At 42.6% G+C, this 24,106-nt stretch overlaps 1 protein-coding gene across 1 annotated transcript in view; it reads right to left on the minus strand.

Moving 5' to 3' along the window:
• Nucleotides 1–1,703: 1,703 nt before the first annotated feature.
• Nucleotides 1,704–24,106, minus strand: part of EPS15L1 (epidermal growth factor receptor pathway substrate 15 like 1) — a 50,907-nt gene continuing 28,504 nt past the window's right edge. The window contains exons 20-24 of the mRNA XM_015809973.1: nucleotides 22,623–22,686; nucleotides 22,073–22,161; nucleotides 18,786–18,915; nucleotides 12,779–12,984; nucleotides 1,704–1,930 (exon numbers count right to left, since the gene is read on the minus strand). Of these exons, the coding sequence (XP_015665459.1) occupies nucleotides 1,784–1,930; nucleotides 12,779–12,984; nucleotides 18,786–18,915; nucleotides 22,073–22,161; nucleotides 22,623–22,686 (636 nt within the window). The 3' untranslated portion in view covers nucleotides 1,704–1,783. The remainder of the gene's footprint in view (nucleotides 1,931–12,778; nucleotides 12,985–18,785; nucleotides 18,916–22,072; nucleotides 22,162–22,622; nucleotides 22,687–24,106) is intronic.

Below are 24,106 nucleotides of genomic sequence, written 5' to 3' on the forward strand. Positions count from 1 at the left end.
CAGGGGGAAAATGAAAGCCTTTTCAGAATGTCCCATAGGAATGATAGCCACAGGATCATCTCAACACGGGCTGTGGGAGTGTGCTTTACCTGTCAGGTTTGAGAAGATGCTGTCCTAACCAAAACTACAAAGACAGTTCTCTCCCAAGTACACAATCAGGAAACATCACCTTCCCACCCCATAATCCAGAAGGTATGGCATAAGAAATCAAGAATGGAAGACCAAGCAAGCAGAGTGTGGTTAACAGTGGAAAATCCAGTGTTGTGAAGGTAACCTATCCTCAAGATAAATAATGGAATTATTTTTATAAAGTCAGGAATATTTTTTGAATAAGGCTATGAGGAGATGAATAAGATGATCAACTGAGAACTAACTACTTTGTAAAAACAAGGTAGGGGGTTATATACAGTAGCCATAAATCCAACTTTTCAGCATAACCCCAATATTTCAATTCCCTTGGCCATTCCATTGTATGGAATCTCAAAGCCCAAATACATATACGCACACGTGCATATGTAACCCTGAAAATTAGCTGAAGTCATCTCACAGAATAAAGCCCCATCTGGCTCTTCCCTAAATCATGGATGGCCAAAAAGGGTGAAGTTAAGAGAAGGTGTCCCATTTGCTGCAAAAGAAAGCAGTCATTTGTGCACAATCAGTTGAACACGAATTGTTGCTTTGGCCTCTCTTCCTATTAACTGAACCCACGCCCCCCTCCCTCCCCCCATCTCTCCCATCAACAAAACACATTTCAGAAAGACAGGCAAACACACACAAGGGCAGTTACAGTTCCAAAGATACCGAATTATTATTATTATATCTGTTTTCCAGGTAGCGTACACACAACGGCCCTGCCCTTAGCCGCAACAGTTTCCCTTGGTTTCAGTATGATTTGGTGTTGGTTAAAAGATGCTCTTGTCTGTACAACAAAGCGTTTATGGTTAGAAGCGAAACTTCTTGTTCAACAGAGCGCACTTTTAGTTGTAAAGAGATCCGGGCTCAGAAAGTAACGGACTCTACGCAACAGGTTTAATCAAAGGCATAAGGAGTCGCTTAATTTTGGCCTTCTCCTCTTACTAGCATCTCAGGAGAGCTGGAATCTTTTTTTTTCCCTCTGACAAGCTGGCTTTCTATAAATGGGGAAGGCTTTTTCATGGAGAAACATCCTATCATCTGAGCTTCCAACCTATGGTTTGATGAGCGTCTACCCTCTAATTTATAAATATCTAGGGAGAGGGAGTTATTTTCTTAAGATAAAGTACAAAATGCACAAGAAAGGAACTCTGATGACGAGTTGTATTTCAGGCCACTGACCAACAGAAGAAAATCAAAAGAGACTTAACTACAGAATAAAAACAATCAATCTCTTTATGAAGATCACACTTCTCCTTGAACCCAGAGGTTGAGTGGCAGCTTCCATGACTCTCCTGCCACTCCACAAAAAAAATGGAAGTCCCGAGAGGCAGTTCCGTTAGTGCTACTGTTTTTCCGCAGCGCAGCAGCAAAATCTGGCAGTCAGTGGGATGGGGCTGCTGCAAGTTCTCATACAAGCAACGTTTTTCAGCCTAGAAAGTCTAACTTAATTTAAAAACAAAACGAAACGAGAGACTGCTGTGAAGCCAAGCCCATCAATTGCAGTTTGCTCCTCAACGATCAGCCCCACAGGCAGCTGGAAGTCATGAAATAAAAACGGGGGGGGGGGGGGGAAGGAAAATGGCCCAAGGACATCAGGGATCTAGAACAGGTACCAGGAAATACGTCTGCTTGATGGCCACCCTTGCTTTTAAGAAGTCGGCATGTCGGCCTTACTGAGCGCAATGGCCAACTCCAGGTCTTCCTGCTCTTGTCTTCGCAATCGCGCCAGTCTTTCCTGCTCTGCCTTCTCACTCTCCCGTTTGGCCCACGCCAACTGCTGCTCCTCATTGCCAAGCTAAAAAAAGTAACAAAACGAGACTCGGTTAACACGATAAGAGAGAAGAAAAAGCCCAGGGTGGTAGCAGCAGCAGCAGCAACAGCATTTGGGGACAGATGTGGTGCTCACCTCCCACAACCCTCCACACCTGACTTCGGGAATGCTTGTTGTCAGTGGGAACTAGGGATGGGAGGAGGTCAAGAAGGGTCAGGAAACTTTTCTCTTGGCTAATTTTACTCCAAACTTTCCACCCATTGCTTCTTCAAGGCATCTGTTAACAATTTCCCCATTTTCCCGGGACCTGCTTTCAGTTTAATCTTGCCAATTCTATTTTACTTAAAATAACGTTGAATTACATTAGACTTAACAAACAATTAAAAAACTGGCAAGACCCAGTGTTTGCATCGTGTAGCAGAGGACCCTAACAAGTGCCAGTGTATCTGGGGTCAGCAACCTTTGGTTTAACATTTGGGGCAGGCTGGCTAACTGTTTGATTGGCTAGGTGCTTTAGCTATGAGAACTGGTTCAGTGTATTGGTTGGGGTGCTGACCTAGAAATAGAAGATGGTGACTTCTAGTCATACCTTAGCCATGAAAGACAGCTGGGTGTCTTTGGGCCTATCACCGGGAGATTGAGAGTTCTAATCTCGCCTTAGGCATGACTAGCAAGCTGGCCGGGTGACCTGGGGCCAGTCACCCTCTCTCTGCCTATCTCACAGTGTTGCTTTTGTGGGGAAAATAGGGGGAGGAAGGAGTAGTGTGTATATTCACAGCCTTAAGTTACTTGTAAAGCAGTAAAAGGTGGGATAAAATCTAATAAATAAATACATAATAAATACATGTGGCTTTTGTTACAGTTTCCCTGTGATTCCTATTGCAAAATGCCAGGAAGTTAGTGGATTCTCAGCAATCACAACCAGAGAAGCTAAGAGCTACACTTGGAGACCCTGAAAGTTGTCCATCTCTGCTATATGGGAAGGTTGTCAAAGGGTCTCTTTCAGATTCAGAATCGTATGATGCCAGATAAGGGCTACAACTACAAACACTGTTGCTGTCTTCTTTTTTTCCATTACAAGCTGGTATTGATGGAAGAAGAAAGGGAAAACGCATGCAACGTAATTCTAAAAAGAACACTTGACACAAAGCTGAAATTTAAAAGGCTCCCCTGGGCTTGGGTTTAAGTCTGCCCTCCAGAGAGATCATCTATTTGGCACGTAGAAGCCCTCAAAGTCAAGTCCTGATGCTTTTCAATAATAATAATAATAATAATAATAATAATAATAACAATAATAATAATAGTAGTAGTAGTAGTAGTAGTAGTAGTAGTAGTAGTAGTAGTAGTAGTAGTAGTAGTATAAAAAATTGGGGAGCATGGGATGAGAAAGATTTTTGCTGCCTGAGTCCAAAATTCTGCCAGAAAGGCAGAACAGGGGAGGGATGAACCATTTGGTATAAAAGTAGCAGCGTCTGTGAGACAACCAGTGTAGTAGTGCAGGGATTAAATAATAATAATAATAATAATAATAATAATAATAATAATAATAATAATAATAATAATAATAATAATAATAAGAAGAAGAAGAAGAAGTTGGAGGGGACCTTGGAGGTCATCTAGTCCAACCCCCTGCTCAGGCAGGAAACCCTATACCATTTCAGACAAATGGCTGTCCAGTCTCTTCTTAAAAACTTCCAGTGTTGGAAAATTCACCGCTTCTGGAGGCAGGTTGTTCCACTGGTTAATTGTTCTCACTGTCAGGAAGTTTCTCCTTAGTTCTAGGTTGCTTCTCTCCTTGATTAGTTTCCATCCGTTGCTTCTTGTCCTGCCTTCAGGCGCTTTGTAGAATAGCTTGACTCTCTCTTCTTTGTGGCAGCCCCTGAGATATTGGAACACTGCTATCATGTCCCCCCTCGTCCTTCTCTTCGTTAAACTAGACATACCCAATTCCAGCAACCGTTCTTTATATGTTTTAGCCTCCTGTCCCCTAATCATCTTTGTTGCTCTTCTCTGTACTCTTTCTAGAGTCTCAACATCTTTTTTACATCGTGGTGACCAAAACTGGATGCAGTATTCCAAGTGTGGCCTTACTAAGGCATTGTAAAGTGATATTAATACTTCACGTGATCTTGATTCTATCCCTCTTTAATGCAGCCTAGCACTGTGTTGGCTTTTTTGGCAGCTGCAGCACACTGCTGGCTCATATTTAAGTGATTGTCCACTAGGACTCCAAGGTCCCTCTCACAGTTGCTACTATTGAGCAAGGTACCCCCTGTACTATACCTGTACATTTGGTTTGTCTTGATGAGACAAGGCCTGATGAGTTTATATCCACCACTGCCCATAGAAATTCACTTGGACCAATAATTTTGTCTCAGCTCAACCTATCTTACAGGGAAACGCTATATATGCCACCTTTGTCTTCTGGAGGAAAGGCAGACCCCTGTATAAATCTAACAAATAAATAAAAATAAAAGAACATTGCAGTGACCAATACTTTGCTAACACATATTGAGGCCATCACTAATTACAAGAGGAGGGGGTCTTTAGTGCTCTCTGAGCTTGGTGGTTTTCTTGAAAGAAAACAGCCAGGTTCAGAGAGCACTAAGGACTTCCTCATTTTAACCCTGAGGTACAAATAGTCTCCTTTATTGGTAATTATAAGGTTTCAGGGCAAATAGGGCAGAAATCAAGTCTATCGCATCCATCCCATGAATAAAGAAAACAGCTCAAGCTCTAAGAAGAATCTTAGTGAAGAAAGAGGAACTCCAGTGCCTCTTTATTTCTGGAATCAGATACCAGGCACACAGCTGCTGAAACAGTAAGGAGGCAGCATAAAGTCTTTAAAATGATCCCTGAAATAAAACTACACTCTCCCAAGGATTGATGATGAAACTATTTTTGAGTGTCAAAATGGAGAAAGCACAGAAATAGAAAGTAAAGTCCAAGAAAGCCAAAGGCATTTGTTCAAGACGTTTGGAGAAAACACCAGAAATTAGATGTTTCTATACTTATTTGGAGATTTTTCAAAGCACGATGGGGGAGTTTGATAGATAATGGGGGCAGTTGCAGTAGAAATCTAGTGAAACAGGATCACTTCTAGATATACCTTCTAAAGCAGTGTTTCCCAACCTTGGTCACTTGAAGATGTGTGAACTTCAACTCTCAGAATTCCCCAGCCAGCTTTGCTGGCTGGGAAATTCTGGGAGTTGAAGTCCACACATCTTCAAGTGACCAAGGTTGGGAAACACTCTTCTAAAGGATAAGACAGGGAAATCAATAATGGTAAGTGTGGGACACCGTATATTAAGAGAAAATGATGTCAAACTTCAGAAGGAAGACACTCCCTTCACAAAATTCCAGCAACTAACCATACTTGGCATCCACTTTCATTGAGTAGCACTAGAGAAGATCCTGAAGGGGAAACGTAAACCAGGAAGGGATCTAAAGGAGAAATGGTTCCAGCAATTTAGTATGAGGAAAACTAAAATCAATGATCCTCAGACTGAATTATTGCAGCAACCTGACATGACTTTCCAAACGAACATCTTTGTCAAAATAATGTTTTGAAACAACTCTAAAAGATTAAGCACCAAGTCGGGAAACTGAATAGAAAGGATGCTACTTCGCGTTTAATCCTAAGCGGTAGCCAACACCTAGTGCTATATACAGTGGTGGGATTCAAATATGTGAACAACCGGTTCTCTGTGTAGATGCCGCTTCCGGATGTCCATTCTGGGCCTGGGCAACAAAAAATTAGCTACCGGTTCTGCCAAACTGGTGCGAACTGGCTGAATCCCACCACTGGCTATATATATTCTTGAAACAAATGGAAAGAAGCAACCGTGTAAATATAAGTTTAGAGCCATGGTGGCACAGTGGTTAGAAGGCAGTATTGCAGGCTAACTCTACATTCCCACTGCCAGAAGTTTGATCTTGACCCTGCTCAAGGTTGACTTAGCTTTCCATCCTTCCGAGAGGTTGGTAAAATAAGGACCAAGATTGTTGGGGGCAATATGCCGAGTCTGTAAACCGTTGTAAAGCACTACGAAGCGGTATATAAGTCTAAGTGCTATTGTTATTGCTATTCAAAGCATGTATTAGTAGAATAAACCAAAATAAGTTCAACAGTTATATAAAACTGCAAAGGATATTTTTTTAAAAAAGAATGGTTTGATAAGAATGTAGTTGAAAAGCAAATTCAACAGAGCCAACTCTATCCAAAATGGAAGGAACTCTGGAGATCACCTAGTTCATAGGTGTCCAAATTTGGCAACTTTAAGGCTTCAACTCCTCATGGCTGGCTGAGGAATTCTGGGAGTTGAAGTCCACAGGTGTTGCCAAGGTTGCCAAGGGTGGACACCCCTGATCTAGTCCAACGTCTGCCCAGGAATCCATTACTAAGCAGTCTACTATTTCTACTAGCTGTTAGTCTTGAATAAGGACAGGTCTTTGGCCTAGTTTTGCAGGGCTGTTTTCACATTCTCAAGTTCTTTTTAGCTTTCAAGCAGATCTGTTTATAAAATGACTATACTGAATGTACTGTACAGAGATACTGAATATAAATAAAGCAAATGAATACCATTTACTTAAAAATTTAATTTTTTTTTCATGAAAGGGCTTACCCAAAATCTTGTGGAAAAGTAACATTTTAAGACGAGGAAAACTCGTCTTATGAAGGAATATTCGAGTTAGGAGAACAAAATAAATAAGACAGGTCTTGCAAGAGAGTGATGTAAAGAAGAGAGAAACTACCAAGCCTCAATACTGGAACTAGTACTTTTTAAGTTGTTCAAAATGATCTAGACAAAAAGAACCTGCAATTAAATGGTTCATGTTTGCTGATGACATGAAAAATGGTAAAAGATGACAAAGAAGAAAAAAATAAGAACAACTCAACTCTTATTTTGCCTTGGTTTTCTCCAATAAGAGGAAATGTATGCCACCAGAATGGAATGAGACAGCTAGAAAAATAATCAGAATACTCATTTACTTGGAATAAGTTTAAAATCTTTAGGATAAAATGAACTGCATCTGAACAAATTGAGGGTCTGTCCAAATCTTTATGTATCACCTTTGAGAAATCCTGTTCGTTAATTGTTCTGAGTAATTTATTAGGTGAAGGCCAGATGGCATGACTATTAAGTGGATACAGTACTGGCTCAAAAACTATTCACAAAAGGTGATTCTGCTCAAATTAGAGGGCAGAATCAGGCAAGGTGACACAAGGTGCAGCTCTAGACCCCTGACAATTTAATCATTTGGATGAAGAAGTGTAGAGTATCCTTATTCAAATTTACAGATGGATGAACTATATGCTGCATACAGGAGAAATAAAATTCAAATCTATCTTGGTGCGTTAGAAAAACCAAATTACGGTAAAACAGAATGCATTTCATCTGACAGAAATGCAAAATCATGTACTTAGGTAATGAAATTCATATGCAGAGGCATAGAATGGGGAGTACTACTTTGGCAAAAATATACATGGAAAAAGGTATTGGAATAATAACTATTCTACTTTATTCTATATAGACCGGACCACCTCCTTGAATACTTCTAATTCTGAGCATCACATTTGGAAATAAAAAGATTCAGATCATAGCCAATTGCTCTGAATTACTTCAAATTCAGAGCAAGGGAGTAAGGACAATGTGTGGGGACTGGAAATTAAGCCATATTAAAGATATTAGAACTTGAATGTGTTTAGCCCTGGGAAGCAAATACTAAGAGACGATATAACAATACTCTAACTGTATCTGAAAGAAAGCCATAACCTGTTTTCTAATATCCCAGGGAGCAGAACCTGGAATAATGAGGATATGGGAAAGAGTTTCCAGGTGGTGAGGTCTGTTCCTCCTAATGCAGTGATTCTCAACCTTTTTAATGCCGCGACCCCCAACCGGTCGTAAGTCGAGGACTAAACCGGTCATAAGTCGAGGACTAAATCGGTTGTAAGTCGAGGACTACCCAACCGGTCGTAAGTCGAGGACTTTCCCTGCCCGGGAGCACCGCGCATGCGTGGTTCCTCCCCCTGCGCCGGCCGAGGCGTAGCTGGCAAGCGGCAGAGACGGAGCAGGCCGACCACCAGCTGGCCCAGCTCAAGGGAGGTAAGGCACCCGCCGGAAAAGGGGAAAAAAATGGCGGACAGACTTGCTTGGCGACCCTCGTGAAATGGTCGATCGACCCCAAATGGGGTCGCGACCCATAGGTTGAGAACCGCTGTCCTAATGCATACTGGATACTGCCCACCCACCAGGGCGGTGCTGAATTGAACACAGACCAAATTGCTTGCTCTGATGGGTGGGCAGGTGACAAGCAGCTTGATCGTTTTTTTTGTTGCAACCTTCAGTCACATATCTGTTAAAATGCAGACATAACTTGGATGCTATGTTTGATTGTGCAAATGGCATTTGTTGATCCAAAAAGCGGACCCTGCACCTGTAGGAATAACACTAAGAAGATGATAGGGAGGAGTTTCTAGCTAAATGTTTAAAATAAAACACCACAAATCTACATTTCCTAATGGTACACTGACTTTAACAGTGGAATCAGTTACTCAGAAGAGGAGATTTCCTTCCTTGGAAATATTTCAACAGAGGCTGGACAGCTGTTATGCAGCTTTAATTTCCTTATCTGCACCATTCAGGAGCTGTGGTGGCGCAGGAGACATAATGGCACAGTGGTTAGAATGCAGTATTGCAGGCTAACTTTGCCCACAGCCAGGAGTTCAACCTGACTGTCTCAAGGTTGGTTCAGCCTTCCATCCTTCCAAGGTCAGTAAAATGAGGACCCAGATTGTGGGGGCAATGTGCTGACTCTGTAAACTACTTAGGGAGGGCAGTAAGCATTATGAAGCAGTATATAAGTCTAAGTGCTATTGCTACACTGCTTTTCCCAATTCTATAATTCTATGGTGATACTAAAACATTTAAAGTGGTTAAATAAATAAAAAGGAATAATGAGAGGATTCAAAAAATGTCTTCAAACAAAAGAAAATGGGCATTTTGCCTGTCACATAAAGAGATCTGTGGCCACCACAGAAGGCTCAATGAAAACGTTAACCTAGTATGCTACATTTTATATGGTTCAATAATACACAGAATTCTCTGCATAGTTCTGCTTATTGTACCATCAAGTGAATATAGTAGATTTGGAAAAATGTTCTTCAAAATTTCAAGGAGCTGGAAAAGGAATGAGGTTGCCTTCACTCTTTCTCAGAATTAAAATCTGGGCTCATTCAATAAAGCTGTATAACAGGAGGTCAAAAATAGCTACTTGATCCTGCAGTGCAAATTACAGAACTCATTATCAGAAAGTACAGTAGTGTAGGAGAAGGAATGGCAGAACCTAGGGTGGAGTGAAAAGAGAAATCAGCCTAGCATCCCTACATAGCCATAAGCGATCTAAGTCCAATCCCCTTTAAGTGCCACTGACCCTTATCTAATTCTAACCAGATGCTGTTATAAGATGGATTCCTGTGAATAGGCCATTAGCAATAAATTGACTTAGCTGAACACGTGGACCTGGTCTTTTTGGGCCCCACAATTGTAGCCACCAGGATGAAAAGATTTAAAGATGATTTATAGCACCAAAGGCTATCTCTGAATACTGGTAATGAATCCCATATCAAATAGTGCCTCACCTCAATTGTCCTCAGGATCTGCTTGTGCACTTCTCACTACAATTGCTGGATTAAAAGCCTGAAATCTGATTGAACAAGATTTTTCTTATATTTCATATACTGTATGGTAGTCACATTCTTCAAGAATATGTCTGATCCCCATATAAATCTACCTAAGCCCAATGCCTATCTCATCTCTTCTATAGATCCATTACGCATTTCATAATGAAGGATTCACTGTTTGTCAATTTTCTACACATAAATTTAGTTTTTCCTAGTAGGGGAAATGGCCTGACCTCCTAATCAAAGGGGGTATCCTATTACTTGACTACACCAGAGAAAACATGTTTTCTATCTGTTATGCAGCTGTAAAATAATTCCTCTTATTTCCTCTCTCTAGCAAGGCTCAGTTATGTGCCTGACACCTGAAAAGAGAAGCATGTTGACAGCTCCAGAGGGTGTGGGAGAATCAGGAATGTAATGAAGCCCATCCCAACTAAAATTGCAAGCAATGCAAGCAATGGAAAGGTCAACAAGTCCCAGAGGGCTTTCCCCAGCTTGGAGATGTGGAATCAAGCCAGTTGCCGGAGACAAAGCCCTTGCAAGGATTAATTTTGCATTCTGCAGATCATGGATAACACAAGGCACAACAGAAGCTAGCCTAACCCTCTTCCGGGGTCACCCTTCTGAAGCTGTGGTTCATGGACCTTAGGAGGAAGAGGTGAGGACTCAAACCAAACAGCAAGCCAGAGGGAATGCAAAGCTCAGCCCACAAAGACAACATCCTCTATGCTTTCTCGGTGCTTGTATTTCAAAGTAATAGTAGAAGAAAAATCAGAAGCGTCCTCCTTGCTACTACAGATGCATGCTATGTTATGCACCAAACCGCACATACAAGCTATAAGTGAAATTCAGTGTTACAATGTAAGTAGGAATGGATTGTTAAAAAAAAAAAAAAATTACATGGCTGGCCAAGATGGTAGTAGGGATAGTCAGATTTTTAGTAAGAGATTTAAATGCACAAACATACCCCCCATTGCCCTATTCATGTACACACACATCCAGCTGGACGGAGGAACTCTATAAAGCTTTAGGTTAAACGGAGTTTAATATATTCCAGACCAGGGGTCTTCAAACTTGGCCCTTTTATGACTTGTGGACTTCAACTCCCAGAATTCCTCAGCCAGCATGGCTGGCTGAGGAATTCTAGGAGTTGAAGTCCACAAGTCATAAAAGGCCAAGTTTGAAGACCCCTGTTCCAGACCCTTGTGAACATCTTCCTTGTTCTCTGCAGTGGCTAGGCTGCAGGCATGCAAGCACATGCAGTGAAGAGAGAGAAAGAACTGACTGCTTCCACTGAAGGAATTACACAACTCTTTCTGAGAAGTGGGGAGGGCTTTGGGGGAAGGGGATGACTCTGTCTCATCATCCTCCTATTCAAGGATCCGAGGTTTGTATGAGTTACCATACTGAAGATGGCAAATCAAATGGCAGGTTCAACACCACAGACTCGTAGAAAGATTATATAATCAGAAACAAAACAGGATTTGTGTTAAAAAAAAGAGGGGGGGGGGAAAGCAATTCTCACAGGTGGATTATGTAGCTCAATTTCTGCTGAGAAAATAAATGCCCAAGAAGGAAAACAAGAGGTTGAAAGTGTCTTTGAAAAGACAAAATAAAACCAAGATTGTGTTATTTAGGTTTTCCTGTTTATCAGTTGAACTTTAATCATACCAGCATTCATCTAAAATCTAGTACTAGAAACCAGACCATTAAGTTACCGGATGTCAAACAGACACCCCTTGCTTCTCCCTAATGTTTTGCTGCACCATGGAAATATCTTTACTTGCTTAGCAAAAACTAGCCTGGATGTATGCTTGTGTAATCTTTTCTGTAGCATACTCCTCGTTCATCCACGTTATGGATCATGGATCTTTCCATGGTTACAATACTCACCCAATTCCAACACAGGGCAATTATTTATCATATATTTATGAAGAGATGAAGCATTCACTTACTGCTTCTGAGAACTTTCTGAACATTGGATTGCCATTAGCTCCAAATAGTTTCTATTTCTCCAGGGTAAACAAAAAAAAATCTAATTTGGCAACTTTTAAGACATATGGACTACAACTCCCAGAATTCTGGGAGTTGAAGTTTACACATCTTAACGTTGCCAAGTTTGTGACACTAGTACAGAGCTTTGACTGTGTAACTGCAACCACCATCCTGACTTTCAATCTCTCCCATGGATGCCCCTGCCTGGATGGTACCTAACAATGCAGTCAGGCTATGTTTCCCTATCTATCCTCAGTGCCTAACTGCTGAGTTCAATATATTAAGTTCCCACTTCCATGCTTCTACATATTTTGTACATTTAATCCTAGAACAATGGTATCTATTTCTCTCATTCCTAAACATTGCACTGTTGAGACAGATCACTCTATCTCAGCAGTCCTTCTCTGAACAAGGAAGTCAATCAGAAGAATGATCGTCTCTATTCCCTTCAAAACAGTTGCCCCCAAGTTGACACTTTTTAAATAAATAGCAATTATAATATTCTTAATTCTTAGCTGTCCCAGCAATTGGCTATGATACTTGGGCATCCTGGGAGTTAGGCTTAATCTTGTTTGGTGCACACAAGCAGGGGAAGGCTGTTTAAAAACTACCTGCATTCCCACATGGCCTCGCTTACTATTTCTTTCAGCTTTATAATATACATGTCTACTAAATGTGTGAAAATAAAGGGCTGGTGTGTCCTTGCAAATTATTGGCTGAAACAAAATCTGGGCACCACTTATTAGCCCTCATGTTAATTTGTGGAATACAGACGAGGTGTTTGGTTGTAAAATGCTGAAAACATTACAATAAGCAGCATTTTTTTTCTGGATTCCAGAGGTTCCTGAAGGAGGCTTCAGGATGTAGTCCCCTCTCAAGGCCTCCAAAGAACTCTGGAAATTTGGAAGAAAAAGCAACATTCCACTAGACAAGCGAGCAAACAAACCTCTCTAATTAGCAGCATCAAACTCAAACTCTCTTTATTGATATGTCAAGGTGCTGGAATACAGAAGTAAATATAGAACTACATCAGGTGTGAGAGAGGCAGCATGAAGGATTAAGAGACAAAAAGCTGTGAAAAGGAAAAGGAGAAGAGGGGCAATTGAAACAGAAATGAGAGCCCAGAGGCAACTGCTATTAGCAGCTTAGAAAAAGCAGCTGTGGATGCAGAGAGAAGGAACTTAACTTACAGAACTGAAGTCAGCAAACCCCCGGGAAGAGTCTTTGGAAGGTTTACTTGAAGAGGAAGGAGCAAACAGGACTCTTCCACTAAATAGGTCCCCAAACCCCTTTTTACTCTGAAAGGGGTCACTGCTGTCAGCCCCGAATGGCTGAAATGGATCGGGGGGCTTGGCAAAATCGGAAGACCCGACTTGGCTTACAGGAGGACTTTTACCTGGAAAAGGTTGAGAGAGAGAGAGAGAGAGAAAAAAAAGGAGAAGGAAGGAAAGAACAAAAAGGAAGAAAGGGAAAGGTTACTTACCATAGAAAAAAATATCTAATTCTTACCCAGGAAGGTAAAACGTGGCACCACTTTGCCCTACAGTGAGTTCATGGGTGGCTAAAATTGAGGGGGGGGGAAAAGGTTTTTGCAAAGCCAGACTGGGCCCAGATTTAAATGGGCTTTTGCTTTTAATAACTCTCTCCCCTCCCAAATATATATATCTGCGCTACTCAAAACCAAAGTCATCGTACAGAAAGCCCCAAGAGTACCTAAAAGTTTCAGCCCAACGGATAGACTTTTTTTTTGGGGGGGGGGGGGGCTGGGACAAATCTTATACCATCTGGCATCTTTCAGGGTCTGCTTAGGAATCCTGGGAGCGGTGACGGGATGTAAGACTGAGGAAGGCTAGGTCTTACAAAAATAAAAAACAACAACAACAGATGCAGTTCAAAGAAAGCTAGAATAATTTTCTTAGTATGATCAATACCGCAAATGGGCTCTTGTCAAGGGTTGGAAAATAAGCACATTGCTGCTGATATTTTAAGTACTCTGTTGTTATCACTGCCTAATGTATTTTCTCTTCCTCCTTCCCCCCAAGTAGTAAAACAGGTCCCTCAGCTGAAAACCACAAGATTTTCAGCAGTTGCCTAAGTGGTGAACACAAACCACACAGAGGGCTCACTTCAACAAAATGACGATAAACAGCAGTTTTCAATGCAGGAAAAAAAAATTCAAATAAGCACCAGCAGCTTCCCCCCCCCCCGCCCGCCGCAGCCCTGAGGAAAGACCCACGGGGGCGATGAGGTGGGCCTTCTTCCCATCTATTTGGGACTAGAGGAGGAAGGCACAGAGCCTTCATTTGACAGAGTTGCTCAGAGCACCTTCCATGGCAGTTCAAACCTCTGGCTCAAAGCGAGAGGCACGTGCAGAGTGGCTTTGCGGCAGCTGCCACAGCAGAGATTCGTTCAACTTCCCTTTTCTACTCCAGCGAAACTGCCTTCGATTGAGTTGAGGCCACTGGGGTAGCCCCCACCCAGCATTTTCTGCTCTGGCTGGTAGTGGCTCTCTCTAGGACTGCAACGAGGCACTGTCCCCGTGGCCCACTTCTTGGAGGTGAATCTTCTACCCAGGTCCACCAACTGTCTTTCAACATGTGCAAAGTTCATGATCTAAGAAAAGCCACGAAACCTGTAGATACGCATATGGTGGCATCGGATGTCTGTTTCTCCAAAAGCAGCCATCTCACTGCAAACCAGAATGGCGCTTCAGAAGCCTCGCCAAGAAGCTCTGGTATTCAAAGAGGGACAGCAATTTGCCCCTCACCTCAAACTCTTGGGCAAGCCAGACAAGCTACTCTGGGTATAACCACACACACACACCCCAGTCTCCCAGAAGTCTTGAAATAAAGAAGCTCAGAAGGTAAACCTCAGTTAAAACGACTCTTCTGTCTTCTCCACCCCATCTCAAAAGAAAAGAAAAAGCTATTTTCTCAACCCTCCCATGTACTTTTGGGGAACTTCCATCAACATTTGGGTTCACCTGAGAAAGCACAGAACATGTCCAGTCTACACAAAGAACAGGGGGAAGATGCAGAGGAGGTGGAGAAAATGCGCTGAGCATCTTCTGCAGGTGGGAAGGAGGGAGGCCTGAGTAATTCCAGGTAAGCAGTAACCTATTACACTATGCTCTGCCCTTTGCTCAAAGCTGGCTCACAATTGGATGTTTTTCAAGGGAAAACTACCTAATTTGAAAGAGAGCTGCACTAGCCCCCACTTCTGGCCCACCTGAAGCGGCAGATCCCTATTCTACCATTTCTCCTTGCTCTATGTACAGGCCAAGACCACATTCGGATTTGCGCTGGGTTAGACCAGGCTCTTTTATGACTCGTGGACTTCAACTCCCAGAATTCCTGAGCCAGCATGGCTCAGCTTGGAAACCTCTCCCTTTCCCCTCAGCATGGCTGGCTCAGGAATTCTGGGAGTTGAAGTCCACGAGTCATAAAAGAGCCAAGGTTGTCTACCCCTGGGTTAGACAAAGCAAGCACCTTGGGAAATTTTGTCAAGAGCTGCTAAAAGGCTGTTGCGGAAAAAAAAAAGTCATTGAGATGGCCAGAGAGGCATTCACTGAGCATTTTCACTGAGAAAGGGCTCCATCCTGGTCTTTTCACAATCAGGGCTGCTCTCCCCTTCAAAGGGCACAAGGAAGAATTGTGAGTGCACTGCTCCCTCCCCAGAGACGCTGCTGCTGATGGGCGCAAGCTGCCCCCATCCTGCCAGATCTCATGGCAGCCTCCTCCTTTTCAGGTGGGGTTTCCTGCCTATAGTCAAAAGAGGCAAAAAAGAAAAAAAAAGGAGGGGGGCAGGGTAGAGAGAAAGAAAAAAAAACAAAAAAACCAGCAGTGCCCTCAGCTTGCAAACCTGTCCCAGGCAGTCCATCAAAGTACCTGCAAATGCTGGGGAAGCTGAATGTGCCCACAAGCAGCTCAGCTTAGCTTATCTCAGCTCCGTCAGAAAGTTCTCTATTCCTAGACTGCCAAAGACAAGGCAAGCATGAGTTTCTACTCTTACCTGTCCAATTTGTAAGGGGGGGGGAGAGGCGCTAGAATGCTCACCCTGCACATAAGGACAATCCCAGACACTTTCTGAGAATCCCCCCTGCCATTAAAACAAGCCTATAAGTGGAGAAAATCCAGCCACAAAACCTTTTGAAGATGCCTGTGAAACCTGAAAGCCAGATACCGTATTGAAAATGTCAGTAGCTCGTAAATAAAAGGTATCATTTAAGTGTCCAAATAGATCAACCCGGCTATCATACGTTGCCTGGTGATAAGCTGCGTCATGGAATTTCTTAATATTTCAGCCACAAGAAATGGCCTCCAGTGATGTGAAAACAGAGTTTAAGTCCTGAATTCAGAAGCAGAGGCGTTAACCACCGAGGCAAGAAACAGTGCCAACCCTGCAAAGGCAGTTTCTCACCAAAGCACAATTTGTCACAAAGGTGGAACAGGCTAACGATGTTAAAGAGTTATATCTATGCACGTGGGCATGTGTTTGTTGTTTGAGGATTCAGTTTCAAAGACCTGTGATATACCAAATGTTTCATCATGTCGGCCTTTGAAACTGATTTCCAACATTCACAGGTGCGCAAGCCTCTTTCTTTCAATGTTCGTGGCTCAGCAGTGTTAAAGGTCTACAACAGCCACATAATTTCAGGTCAGATTTAGCCACTGAGCCCAAACTGCAATCTCAGCATAACAAATTAATCAGTTACGCTTGTTTAAATTCTGGACTCTGAAATCACATCTTAACAGATTAGAAAGCTTATCTTGTAAATTCCCTCTGAGCCCCTGAAAGCACTTTTACTAGAGTATGCCTTAAAATGTCTGATAATATTGTGATGCAGGGAAGCACCTCAGTCAGAAGGAAACAGCAGCACAAAAATCTTGTAAGTACAAGTATAGTAATCCTATACATCTAGTTCTGGAATCTGCAGGGGGAAAAATGGCTCGGTGCCCATCATACTGATAAAATAGCAGCAACATCTTTTAGAAAAGATTTGCTTAATCTCACATTGTGTTCAATTGCAATTCTGAGAAGCCTTAACCAAGGTGGCCTTTAAATTGGGCTGTGATTGATCTGTCAACTGAAAGTCATCTAATTTTCTTGCAATAGCTGGATATTGCCTCACAACCTGAAAGCACTCTTGTCTGTGTTCAAAATGTTCTCTTATTTCATTGGCTCCCTTGGGTTTGACAGAACCCCTTGCATCATGTCTCCAGCATCATGTTTCCATAATGTAGTCAAGCACTTGCAGGCCAAGGATGCTGAACCAAACCTACCTGAAGATGATGGGTATTGTGCAAATTTGGGTTTTGTGCACAACAGACTTCCATCCAGAAGCCTGAATGGCTTCTTCTGAACCAAACCCACCTGAAGATGATGGGTATTGTGCAAATTTGGGTTTTGTGCACAACAGACATCCATCCAGAAGCCTGAACGGCTTCTTCAATCTAACACCCTGATTTGAGCGCCTGCTCTGTCACATTTGCTCAGAAAGGGAAAAGCAGGCAAATTCCTGGAGGAAATACATGAAGTCACCTTTTCCGCACTCAGGCCCAGAAAATATCATCAGAGAAAAACTTGGCCAGATTTTTTTTTTTAAAATGGAAACGAACTTGATTCAGACAGCAACCACCTGGATGAGGCCCAATGAATGTTTTGAAAAGAATGGCAGGTTTGCTGTATTATGGTATTATTGTCCCTTGCAGGTTTGGAAGGACACTGTCACCCTAACTCAGTGTTTCTCAACCTTGACAATTTTAAGGCATGTGGACTTCAACTCCCAGAATTCCACAGCCAGCAATGCTGGCTGTGGAATTCTGGGAGTTGAAGTCCACATGCCTTAAAATTCTCAAGGTTGAGAAACACTGCCCTAACTCTTCTATGTCAACAGAAGAATGTGCTTTTTGATATTGCTGGCGAGCACTGCTGCTCAAGGCATGTTAAAGAGGATGTGAGTCTGGGTGGGGCTGAGGCAGCTGGTCTCAGGATCACAGACCTACAAGGGCTACACTAAATTGACTTGCAATCACTGACACCCACACAGACATTTCCTGTACTTAGAAAAAAAATCTGTTTCTCTCTTTTGAGGCTCAACAACTTTTACCTAGAAGCTAGATAGCGGTGAGCACCGAGAGATCTCTTATCAGCAGTTAGGTTCCTTTTTTGTTTTTGCACTAATCATCTGTTTGAACTCTTAGGAGAGGTCTTAACTGACGGTTTTTAGCAGATATTTAATGAGAAAAAAAAAAGAGAGGGGAGTTTTCATGCCCAAATGACTGAAATGAGCAACTAACCTCTGGCAGGGAAACTCTTTGACATTCTTCACATTACCATGGTACAGTTACACAGGCTCCTTTCTGGACCCTTGAGCAGCATAGCATAGCACTATCTGCAACCTGTGTTAGGCCTTTAGCAGCAGGGTGAGAAGAAGTCTGAGGAGGTTAATGAATCCTCTCTGGATTTGGAGAGGTGGGGGAAGCAGCATAAATTTTTGCTCCTGTCCCACGCTGGCCAAATTAGACCATCCAGGATCTCAGCCAAGCCTAAAGCCAAGAAGTACTTATTTATACTATGAACTGTAGGATAGGAGAACCTGCCAGCCCAAAAACATTTCTAAAGGGGATTTTGAATTTTGTGTATGCGTGCGTGCGTGCGTGCAGCCATGTGCGCATAAAACAAGATCACCGCAGAGAGAAACATTTGCATTTCACAAAATTATTTCGTGACTTCTCCTGTTGGTGTCATGCAGGGTGGGAAAAGCAAAGCAAGGGAGAAAAGACACATAGCAACTTGGTACAGTGTTCAGCCTATGAAAAGCCACGGTGGAAGAAACAATAACAATATAAAATGACTTCATTTGATTTCTATTTGCCTATTTAGTCGGGAACTTGGGAAGTGAAAACTCAAGCCACCGAGCACAGAAACTGGTATGTAGCTTCCAGAAACCTTGCAATTATTCCAGCAGAGGAACAGAAAGAGCAAAAGAGGCAGACAGGGCAGAAGGGAATCAAAGCAAACAAGTGAAAGTATAAGGGAGGGAGGGAGGGAGGGGGAGGAGAAAAGCTATTCCCTGGGAAAAAGTTTGCTTTAGAGGAAACTCAAGAGAGTTTCACCACCCCTACTCCCCCCCCAAAACTGGCCAACCATTTGCTGTCGTTGGTGAGCAAGCATCCCAAAAGAAATATAACTCACCACTGGGTGGCTCAGGCCTGGGAGGCATGTTTTTCTTCGGCGGGAGGGCAGGAGTGTCTGCTTTAGTCTTAAAAGGATCATCAGAGAATCCAGCTCCTCCAAAAGAGGAGAATGGATCAGAAGCCGGAGGCTGCATGAGAAAGATCTGCATTTAGACTATTGCACAGAGAAGCAAAGGGGAAAAAAAAATCAGGTGCGGATGCAGAAGATGGAGGAGGACAGGCTCCGTTGCAAGCCTGTTTAGAGGCGAGGGGGAGGGAAGAGAAGGACCTTGGAAAGACAGCAGAGAAGCTGGCAGAAGAATCCCCAAGCCATGTGTTCAGCAGCTTTGGGTGTAATATCAGTGTTGGTTTTCAGAAACGCGTGTTTTAAAACGGTAGTAGGTCCCACTTTGCCCAAAGGGCAGGCATGGAGTGAGTGAGGCAGCAATATATACAAGCTTGCACATGTCTAGGTCTGTAATAAATTTCTTCCAAGTTGAGAATCACTAGATACATGCACGTACACGCACACACACAAAACACTGCTTCTTAAGTCCCAGCGTAGCCCCTTCCACATCCAAATACTAGGAAAGAGGGGAAAGCAAAACTAGACATTGAATAACTGCAAAGGATTTGTCAATAGCGGGAAAACAATCCTACACTCCGACACAACTTGCCATTGCACACCATGTGAAGCTGTGCTTGGGTTTCCTGGGTGGGCAGGGCTCTAGTAAAATCAATCTACTCACTGTCTAGACCAGGGGGTCTTCAAACTTGGCCCTTTTATGACTTGTGGACTTCAACTCCCAGAATTCCTCAGCCAGCCAGCCATGCTGACTGAGGAATTCTGGGAGTTGAAGTCCACAAGTCATAAAAGGGCCAAGTTTGAAGACCCCTGGTCTAGACTATCCTGGCATTCAGTATAGGAAGAAATACAGAAGTCACTGACTTGGATTCATGGTATGGGACATATCTGAGGTACTGCCTCTCCCCAATTACATCAGCCCATCCCATTAGATCCACCAAACAGGGCATGCCATGAGTACTATCTGCGAGGGACCTACATTGATGGATCCCACGAACTGGCCTCCTCTGCTATGGCTTCATCGAACATTCCCCACCCGCAAAGTCAGATTAGCTCCATTCCTGTTTTAATGTTGAGGAATCAAGACCTGATTCCTCAAATTGGTTTTGACCTGGTTAGATCTCAGGTTTGGGGTTCCCAGGGAACCAGCAATACCTTAAGGTGGCTCCCTTATACTGTGGTTGATACAGGTAGTCCTTGACTTACAAGCACAACTGGGATCAAATTTGTGTTGCTAAGCAAGGCAGTTGTTAAGTGAGTTCATCCAATTTTACATTTTTGTTTGCCATAGCTGTTAAGTGAATCATGCAGTCCTTAAATTAATCTGTTTCCCCCACTGATTTTGCTTGTTGGAAGCTGGCTGGGAAGATTGTAAATGGCAATCACAGGAACCCAGGACACTGCAACCATCATAAATACATGCTAGTTGCCAAACATCTGAATTTTGATCATGTGGCCATGGGGATGTTGTGACAGTCATAAGTGGGAGGACCTATCATAAGTCAGCTTTTTCAGTACCATTGTAACTTCAAAGAGTCCCTAAACAAATGGCTGTAAATCAAAGACTAGCTGTATGTGGTTTGTACCCTTATTCTGTGCTTTGTATACTCTGGTTTTTAAATATTTTCATTTTTAATAATGACTGTCCATATTTATGACTGTTTTTATAACCCGATTTTATATTATTTTATTTGGTTATTGTATGCTACCCAGAGTAATTTTTGGTGAAATAGGTGGCTATACATATTTGATAAATAAATTGCTCCTTAAATTGCTACCAAAGATTACAGGTAGTCCTCAACTTACGACAATTGACCCCAAAATTTATGTTGCTAAGTGAGAAATTTGTTAAGTTAAGGACTTTTCTTGCCACATTTGTTAAGTGAATCACTGCAGTTGTTAAGTTAATAACATGGTTGTTAAGTGAATCTGGCTTCCCCACTGACTGCTGGTCAGAAGGCTGCAAAAGATGGTCACATGACCCTGGGGACACCGCAATCGTCATAAATATGAATTGGTGTCAAACATCCGCAATGTAAATCACATGACCATGGGGATGCAATAGTCATAAGTGTGAAAAATCGTCATGTCACTTTTTTCAATGCTGCTGTGACTTCGAACGGTCACTAAACAAACTGTTGTAAGTCGAGAACTACCGGGTTCTGGGCTGAACTCTCTCTAGTCACCAGACAATATATTTGAGTGTTCTAGAGCCACTGGAAGCTACTTAGCCGAACTTCTGACCCTTCCACCTCCAGAACTGGCAGCAGCTTACATCGGAATGCCAGAAATTACACAATGACAACAACAGAGAGGAAGGAGCTACTTGCCTGCTCATAGGTCCTGCTCCTAAGTCTTCTAGAGACATCTGTTTGCGACTAAGAGAAACAGGGATATTGACTAGATGGACCACCTCTGATCTGAGATTCTACTTTACTCTAAAGAGCAGCGGTGAATTAGAATCTCGTTAAAGAACTTTTCACAACAGCTGCTATAAAATTTGTGGAGGAAAGATCCAAGGAACCTGAGACCGTTTGCAATTAAAGCATGAACCTTACGTTGAGCTATGGATTTTCACAGAAAATACCCTTGAAGGTTAATCTTGTTTGTCCTGTTCTTGAACCCCCTGTCCATACATTTATAGCAAATATTTTATGATTACTGCAGATTTGCAGAAGGAAAAGAAGGGTTTGGATAGGAGAAAAAAACTATGAGTCTTAGCTAAGTGAATCTGAACACCTTGATATGGAAAAACAGCTGCTGCCATCTAGTGGGATAAAGGGCCTTTCATTAAAAATGTTTTAAACATGTAAAAAGTGTTTCTCTCAACACTGGAAAAGGATGGTTTCTGTCCCATAACCATTTCTAGAGCCCTGCAGAATAGGCTGAGCTGTGGAAAAGAAGAAATAATGGCCATTTACCCAATAATATGCAGCAACTATGTCAGAATGAGCCAAACTCAATTTGCTTCATAAATAAGAATTGAAATATTGAACACAAGCTGCTCACAAGACCTATGAAGCTGGTTCGTGTTGCTTGTGAAAGGAAAAAGATAATTAGATTCTTTTGTTGTGAAGTCCCTGGTGCTCTCTAAGCCTGGCTGTGTGCTTGCAGACATTTCATTACCTGATTAGGTTATGTCATCAGTGCTAAAGAAAGCAGAAAGCAACCTTCCCGTTTCCCTTAGCAAAGAAAAAAAAACCCTTCTGAAAGAAATTTACCTTTGACATCCGACTGAAATCTGCAAATCCTTCACTACTATGGGTGCTGAAGGTGCTGCTACCAAAGGCATCTAATGTCCCAAAAGGATCTGAAAGCAAACATCAACAGTGCAATGATTCTGAGTTTTAACAATCAAAATGCAGAATTGAGTTCTGGCAAATCTGTGTCCCGGAACATCTAGCCCAGGGGTAGGCAACCTTGGCTCTTTTATGACTCGTGGACTTCAACTCCTAGAATTCCTGAGCCAGCATGGCTGGCTCAGGAATTCTGGGAGTTGAAGTCCACGAGTCGTAAAAGAGTCAAGGTTGCCTACCCCCGATCTAGCCAAATAAAGGAGGCTTGCAATGTGGGAGAAACTTGATCACAAGTAAACCTTTCCCTGTCTGCTTTGTGCACAAAATTCATTTATGATTGCCTCTGTGATTTATGCAAATACTACTGGCTGAAAGTGGATGGATGTAAACATGGACAATGGGAAATACCGAAGCATAAATGATGAATTCAAACTTGTCGAGCAGAAGGAGAAAGGAAGAACATCTCTGTTCTTACCTGGCCCTTTCGAAGAAGACATGCTCAGAGTTAGGAAAGGATCACTGTTCTCAAAGAGGTTTGGCTAAAACAGAGAGCAGAAGAAGAAAAAAAACATTAGAGGAACTTGGCTTGCTAGAGATAGGGAAGAGAACCAGGTAGACCTCACTTTACAATGGCAATTGGGATCAGAATTTCCATCACAGTCACAAAGCACGAAATGTGACTGTACTTCTTAGTGACACCAATTCCGGCACTTCCAATTGTCTTTATTAAACTAATTCTCTGCTGATCATTTGAGTCCTCCTGCCAGCTTCCCCATTTGACTTTTGCTTGTCAGAAGCTGGTAGTGAAGGTTATAAATGATGATCACGTGACCATGAGATTCTGTGATGTTGGGAGCCGGTCACCAAGTGCCCGAATCACAACCACGTGACCATGGGGATAACTATGATTGCCACAACTAAAGAGCCCATGGTAAGTACCCCTCGTTTAATGCCATCATAACTTCAGTCGCTGAATGAGTGGTCGTTATAAATGAGGACTACCTGTATAGTATTTAATTTATATTCTATCACATCTCAGGATTCTTGGCATAATTTCATAATTGGCATTTCACAATTATGAAATAAAACAAGTATCCAGTTCATTTTTTTTTTAAAAAGAAAAATCACATCGCATAACCCTAACGGTGTTACAAGTTGCCCCAGGCTTTCCAGAAGAACTCAGTTTCACAAGTTCCCAAAAGTTATTTCCGCTGGAGTCAATCTTGCCTCTGGGGAAGGCATTCCAGAGGACCGTGGCCATCACGGAAAAGCAATGTCTCTGAGCTTTGCGCCCTCATTTCCCAGTATGGAGCATGACCAACATTTCTCCTGGGAAAGATGTCTCAGATAAACTGAATCCGGCGGTCGAGGCAATCCTGAAGGTATCCATGGACAAGCTGTAACAGGTTTTATCAGATAAAACCAGCACATTCAAGTGCCTGTAGAATCCTAATGGCAACCAGCACAGCCTCCACAGAATTGACACCACCTGAGCAAAGCACCAAGTGCTGGGCAACACATGAACCATCTCATTCTGAGTGAGTTGCAGTTTTTGAAGAGTCTTCAAAGGCAGCTGAATATACTACAGTAGTCCAGATGCATGGTGATGGCCAGGAGTCAATGTAATAAGACACCCCAGCTAAAGCTGCAACTGGCACAACAGGTAGAACTGGACAAAAGACCTCTTGGCCTCATCCTTGCTTGACTCTGGAAGTCACAGAGTTCCGCACCTGCACTGAGGAACACTAAGTGTTGATCACCTATAGCAGGGGTGTCCAAACTTTTTTCAAAGAGGGCCAGATTGGATGAAGTGAACGTGCTGGAGGGCCGAACATTTTTCCGAACATTCTTTGAACCATTACAATTAAATGCAAATGAATTATTTTATGCCTCTTTCCTCTCCCTCTCTTTCCTCTTTCTCTCTCTCTCTCTCTCCTTTCCCTTTCCTCTCCCCTCTCT

The sequence above is a fragment of the Protobothrops mucrosquamatus genome, unplaced genomic scaffold (genome assembly GCF_001527695.2).
Source record: "Protobothrops mucrosquamatus isolate PMUCROS unplaced genomic scaffold, P.Mucros_1.0 scaffold6, whole genome shotgun sequence".
Classification (NCBI taxonomy): domain Eukaryota; kingdom Metazoa; phylum Chordata; class Lepidosauria; order Squamata; family Viperidae; genus Protobothrops; species Protobothrops mucrosquamatus.